Source organism: Micropterus dolomieu, linkage group LG08 (assembly GCF_021292245.1).
Source record: "Micropterus dolomieu isolate WLL.071019.BEF.003 ecotype Adirondacks linkage group LG08, ASM2129224v1, whole genome shotgun sequence".
NCBI classification, from domain to species: Eukaryota; Metazoa; Chordata; class Actinopteri; order Centrarchiformes; family Centrarchidae; genus Micropterus; species Micropterus dolomieu.
Genome location: NC_060157.1, coordinates 24,575,038 through 24,581,394, shown reverse-complemented (window position 1 = coordinate 24,581,394; position 6,357 = coordinate 24,575,038). Strand labels below are relative to the sequence as shown.

Sequence of the window (6,357 nt, the reverse complement as noted above, 5' to 3'; positions counted from 1 at the left end):
GGGGGGGGGGGGGGGGGGGGGGGGGGGGGGGGGGGGGGGGGGGGGGGGGGGGGGGGGGTTGCATATTTGTGAACAGTAAAAGCGAGGTGGTAAAAGTAGATACAGGGCCTTGCTCCCTGATACATTGAACTCTATGGGTGAGATCTAACCAAGAACCTTTTATGTCCGTAATTTAAACTGGAGGAAATAAAGATAATAAAGTGCCTCCAAATGGACTGCCACACAAAGATAACACAGTGATAGGCTGGGAGTTTTCTAATTTGTGTTGAAGTATGCAAAATGTACTTTGCTACTTAATCATTGTCCCAGGAGAAGGAGAGTTGATTTGTAGTTGGTTAGCTGGCAATAACAAGAACATGAAACCTACTGGCCTGTTTAAATATTAACCCACTGCTGGGGCCTGAGAGAACAGATACACTGCTGAGTATTACATAAAAGCTGGACTCAAATGCTGATTTGAATGATCAAAATCACATCTAATCATACTCCCAATTGATTCTTTAAAATGCATCACTGTGAAAGAAGGTATTGTCATTAAGGTAACAATAGCACTCAGTACTGACTGTATGTTTGTGTGTGTGTGTGTGTGGTTGGGAGGAGTAGGGGCCACCAGGGCAGCAGAAAGAGCCACACCTCAGCTAAGGGAGGGACCAACTTGTGTCACATGCCCTTAGCTCTGCCCTGACACACCCTGCTCTCTCTCTGTCTTTGTCTATCTCAGGCCCTTCTTTCTGGAAAGTCAGTTTTTCCTCACTATTAAAGTGCACCCTGAACTAAAACCTAACCCTAAGTTTAAGCTACATCACAATACATATTCATTTTTCTGCCTTGACTGCATTTGTGGGAAGTGCTGAAAGCAGAGAGGAGAGTAAATCAACTTTCTCCATGCAGCAAAAATGTCTAAATCAACTTTACAGGACATAAGGCAAACATATAGATTCTAAATCAAATATTGCATAACACTGTCACAGCACTACAGAGAAACATTCAGCTTTATGACTACACTGTGACTTAGCTTCCCACCCACCAAAAGCAGTTTCCGTCTGAAGAGAAGAATAACACAAAGACCTGTGCAACTTGAATTTTCTGTATCTGAACTCCATTAAAAGTTTTTACCTTGTCAATGAAAGAAGCAAAGCGGTTGTTGAGGGTCTTGATCTGCTCCTTCTCCTGTGTGCGGACAACTTGGATGGTGGGGTCAATCTCGAGGTTCAAGGGAGCCAGCAGGCTTTTGTTCACAGTCACAGCAGTGATAGGGGCCTGACCACCCATGCCTCCACTGAAGCCCATACCCATGCCCATGCCCATGCCTGTGCCCCCCATGCTTGAGCCAAGGGCATAGGAAGAGCTGCTAGAGATGCCAGCTCCTCCAAAGCCCCGGTTGCCTCCTCCATAGGAACTCTTGACACTGTAGCTCCTGCGGGAGGAGATAGTGCTAGGTCCAGCATAGGAACTGCTGCTGAAGCTTCGTGGGGCAGTAGAACTCTTCACACTGTATGTGTTGCTCCTATAACTAGACATTCTCAAATCTGAAGTGTTTTTTTTCTTTTGGATAAAATTTGTCTGGGAAAGTCAGACCGAATGTCTCGGCTGGAAAGGCAGGCAGGCAGGGATAGACCAGAGTAGATAGAGAAGAAATTACTGAAGAGTTTTAAAGCCTGTTTCTGTGGGAGGGGAATGTGGTAAGCTGCCATTGGCTGCAGGTCTGAGTAGGAAAGGGGGGCAGGGCTGTAACTTTATACTTCTGTGACACATTGTTCAGTCACTCCATTACCTTGTGTTTCTACAAGCTTTCTCTGTGTTTATAGAAAAAAACTTTTGAAGTCTTTTAAAAGGATTGTGGAGTGCTTATCATTATTATTATTAGCTTGTATTCATTGCATTACTCTCCTGAGTGTGTTTGTTTGTGTGTGTTGTCTGTGGGTAAACGTATTCAAACACACTACAGCTGATTCAACAGTTATGATCTAGAGGACTGATCAAATTTTAAAACCAAGGATTTATATCCAGCAGAAGCAATGTGTCAGAAAAAGTGCAGTGTGTGTGCCAGCACAGGTTGGTAGGTGGTTGATAAGAGGTTCAGTAGTTCTTACACATCAATGCTGGTTTACTTACTTAAATAAAGGTGTGTTACTCATTCAGTGGTAAGCAGTGCTTAATATGTCAGTTATTAGGTTCCCCGATTTATGATGAATTAATTAGGCTATTTAAAACACATGGCATATTATTAGCTACCAAATCAAATAGTAAAGTAAAGTGTGTGTGTGTTTATGGAGGGAGATACTGCTATTTTTAGAGTGTGGTCCATTGGCGTTTAATTATAGTAAATTTGGCAACTCTTTACATCTATTCTGCTACAATTTTATTTCCCTTCACCATCTCTTCTACAAGTTTGACATGAGTTTATAACTTATTGTGTGGCCTATATGCACAGAAATGTCAACAAAAAATCTTTTCACTAGACCAATGTAGACTTATTTCAAAATCTAGTCCAGTCTTGTTACCTAAGACTCATTCTGCTGGTTCTCTTAAAAACATCAATAAAAATTATGATGCTGAGAAGCACTTGGTGAAATCCAACTGTTAACATGCATATATTTCAATATTCAAGCATCCTTAAAAATATATTTTATCTGTTTCCACAGTGGTATCCTACAAACAGACATTTTGGATGAGTGTTAGCAGTTTTGGATGCTTTAGGGCTCAAAGTTCCTTGGCTACTGCACACAACCTGAATGCAACCCTTAGTCTTGTTCTGAGTATAACGCACACCACATGCACTGTTCTGTATGCAAACCAGGTGAACTGCACTAACCAGATGGCTTTCCTGTCAAACAAGATGTATGTTGGCTATGGCTTTTAAAAACAACAAACACTAGTTTATTTATGCTTACATAGGCTGTATATATAAACTGTGCTTGTGTGCGTCTGTCTACACAACATGCACTTGATATAATATATTATATAATCTGTAACTGCTACTCATTCCTGAGAGAACTGCTAACTGTGTTAGTAAAGAATTCACCACACTGATAACAGAGCCAATATTGCTTCTATCATTTCTGTTTGTACTGTAACTTAACTTGTTTCTCACCATGCTGCTGGGTGAAACTATACTTTGTGGCTCAGCCTTCCACCAATTCATGTGCATTCCTCTCCCCCCTCATTCATTTCCTACTCCAGTCACCACGATGAGTCATGAATCATGAGTCTTGGCATTACTGATCCAATCCCCTCCACCATACTCTCCATCTTTAACCTTCTTCTATTCCCGCCAGTGGCTCTTGGCGTCATAACTGTCATGGAAACAAACCAAAATAAAATGGACTTCTTTCAGCTAAAATGGATGCCAGCTCAAGAAGGAGGCATTAGCAACTACAGCACGGAGGGACCAATCTTTCTTAAAAACATGGTGCAATATTGATGTGATGTTTTGAATCCGAGTTTGACCTTTCACCATAAAAATAATCTGCCAAGTAAAAAAAACAGTGCCAAAGGGGAATTCCAGCTTGGATTGGTGAAATTCACAAGACAGCAGAAAGATCATAATGATCAATGTTCACATCATGTTGGAGGTTGGTTCAAAACAAACAGTGACATGAGATCTCTCTCAGAGCACATGCAAATTGATTGAATTTGAGAAAATCCACCATGAATTATGAAGCATGTTTTGGTTGATGATATTGCTTTCATTACTCTGCCCACCAAAATGCTGTGCTAAGTTGGTTAAGAGTAGATCCTACTTGACTACAGAAACAGAGGTGACCACACACATTTTGAGACATGGTACAGTTTTGAGTTAGTAGTACAGTTATCAAATCATATTTGGATTCTGAGTAACGCTATAATTATGTGCAATAAGAAGAAGAGCGTAAGATTATGCCTCCTATTCTTTTGCTTTCATTTCAATCAATGGTAATGAGGCATTCATCAGGACCTGTCACATGCTTGAAGTGAGTCCATCTGTCATTACACCACCATCAGTAGACTGATGTTGATTTTGTATCTGCTGGCTAATCACAAGCTAAGCAGGTGACTGATATTTCTTGTTTGACTGGTGTTGAGCAGCAGTGAGCAGGATTTCACAGCAGGATAAAGAAGTGTGAACAGGGATGGACCTTGTAACATTCTATAAATATTTCAGAGGTCCTATTGCTGTCAGCTCTGCACAATGCTGTCACAAGGTGTGTCTGAGTGTTTCATAGCTATTGTAGTAAGTGTGTGTACAGGCACTGAGGGTGTGTGTTCATGGGTGTAACACTCTAAACCCTTTACTCCACTCAACCATAAAAGACACACCAGGTGAAGGTTAAGGTGGTTAATCATCATACAAAATGTGTCAAAATCGCAGGATTTGCAGAGTAAACTTGTTGTGATCATCCCAAAAATGGACATTATCGTGATAATGGATTGTGTGTGTTCAGTTAACAATAACATAAAGCTGTCTAGTCGTCCTTCCTTGCAGGATACAATACAATCACCCTGCACACTGAACAACCCTTTTTGTTTGAAGGGCCCATTGTGTCGCAATTGAATCTTCTATAGCATTAAGGAGTGAAAGACGACCAACCCTCTGTGATTGCACAGACCTGATTTACTTCACTTTCCTTAGGAACAGCAGGTTCTGTGGGATGTTAAGGATATATATTAGTTTAGAAAGTAGCCTTTAGTAGCCTAGCATGAGGGATCATACTGTTGCGCTGTAGCTTTAAAAGGTGAAATGATATTATGATCATCATGAGCAGATATCAACAAAAAAAATCAATGAAAATTTCAGATCCTTTCAGTTTTTCAGTCCTTTAAAAGAATGCTATCTTTATAAAACTTACCTGACTTCAATTTTTCCATGAAATTTCTCATTAAAATATTTCAGCATGTGTAACAAAATAATCTGAGCACAGAAGTTCTTTTTCTATACTATTGGGCTATAAGGTAAACTTTGAAAAGAGTGAAAAACTCCCTCTGACTGAATTCATTTACAGAGATCTGTGCCAGTCAGCCAGTCAGGTGGATAGCAACTTGAAGAACCTACATGTACTGTAAATATAAACTTAAACAGTGTCTGGACTATCAGAAATATTTACATTTATTCATTTAGGTGACGCTGTTTTCCAAAGCAACTTACAACTTGCTATATGTTAGAAGTCGCACGCCTTTGGCAAGTGTCTTGCTCAGGCATATTGGTGTCTCACAGTAGATTCGAACCCAAGTCTCTCACACCAAAGGCATGTGTCTTATCCACTGTTCCATTACCACCCCATCAAACCTTTCTCAGATGCTTTTTGGGTTTTTCCTAATTTATAAAATATCAATAATACACAATCTATCACAGTGACAGATCATGGAGCTCTCTACATAGCTCTGAGTTGCCCTTGGCAAACCAGTCATTGCTGGTTGACTGTCCCTGGTATAAAAATCAAGGAACCTATTGTTTTTGCTTTATAATTTTCTTTTTTTTAAAAAGCCACCGTTAGTACGCACCCTGCGTTTTGGGGTGGTACGCACTGGACACAACACGGTGTACATGTAAAGATTCGAGCACCTGATTGAAAAGCCTGGACTGGAAATATGAGCCTCGGTCAGTCTAGATTATACGGGGTAGGCCAAAGGTAGAAAAAAACTTTGTCAACACTTTCACTACAGCGCTGGCTGTTATTTTACGCAACGGAATAGCTTCAGGAAAGCAGCTGGCAGTGCACATGATGGTATGTAAATATTCATTTCCACTCTTGGTTCGGGGCAAAGGCCCAACACAGTCAATTACTACACACTCGAACGGCTCTCCTATCGCTGGCATCGGGTGTAATGTCATGGTGCGGGGGGGATAATTTGGTTTGGTTTGCCTGCGATCTGGCAAACATGACAACAGCGGCAGTACTTTTGCTACCCCTAAATGTCCTGACCACTGTGCTATGGAGAGAACATGCTGTTGGTACATTGAAAGAACCACTACCTGGTAGATGACATTCCAGTCAGAATTAACAGCTGCAGAAAGGGTCAATTTACATACCAGAATGTCTTTATCGATTAAATAGGCTACTTTTTCTCCGCTTGCTTTGTCGGCCCTCACCACACTTTTGTCTGATATGGTTTGGGGGCATGATAGTGGGGAAATAGGCATAAAAACCCAATCTACAAAACACTGCACATGTCAAATCTGTCCCACATTTCACATGTTTAATAAAAGTCCAGCCCTGAAGACATCTACACGTCAATGTCCACTCATAGTCATAGCGCCACCTACTAGCAACAGGAAATTACCTTTAACAAAGCAGCCCCCGCAGCACGTGTGACCTACATGTACGAAATTTCTGTGGCACATGGACCACACCATCACCATGTTACATAATGACGCAT

At 41.1% G+C, this 6,357-nt stretch overlaps 1 protein-coding gene across 1 annotated transcript in view; it reads right to left on the bottom strand.

Moving 5' to 3' along the window:
• The window catches only part of LOC123975261 (keratin, type II cytoskeletal 8-like), a 7,704-nt gene extending 6,076 nt beyond the window's left edge, over nucleotides 1-1,628 (bottom strand). Inside the window, exon 1 of the mRNA XM_046056578.1 lies at nucleotides 1,117-1,628. Coding sequence (XP_045912534.1) covers nucleotides 1,117-1,521 — 405 coding nt within the window. The 5' untranslated portion in view covers nucleotides 1,522-1,628. The remainder of the gene's footprint in view (nucleotides 1-1,116) is intronic.
• Between the last annotated feature and the right edge of the window lie 4,729 nt (nucleotides 1,629-6,357).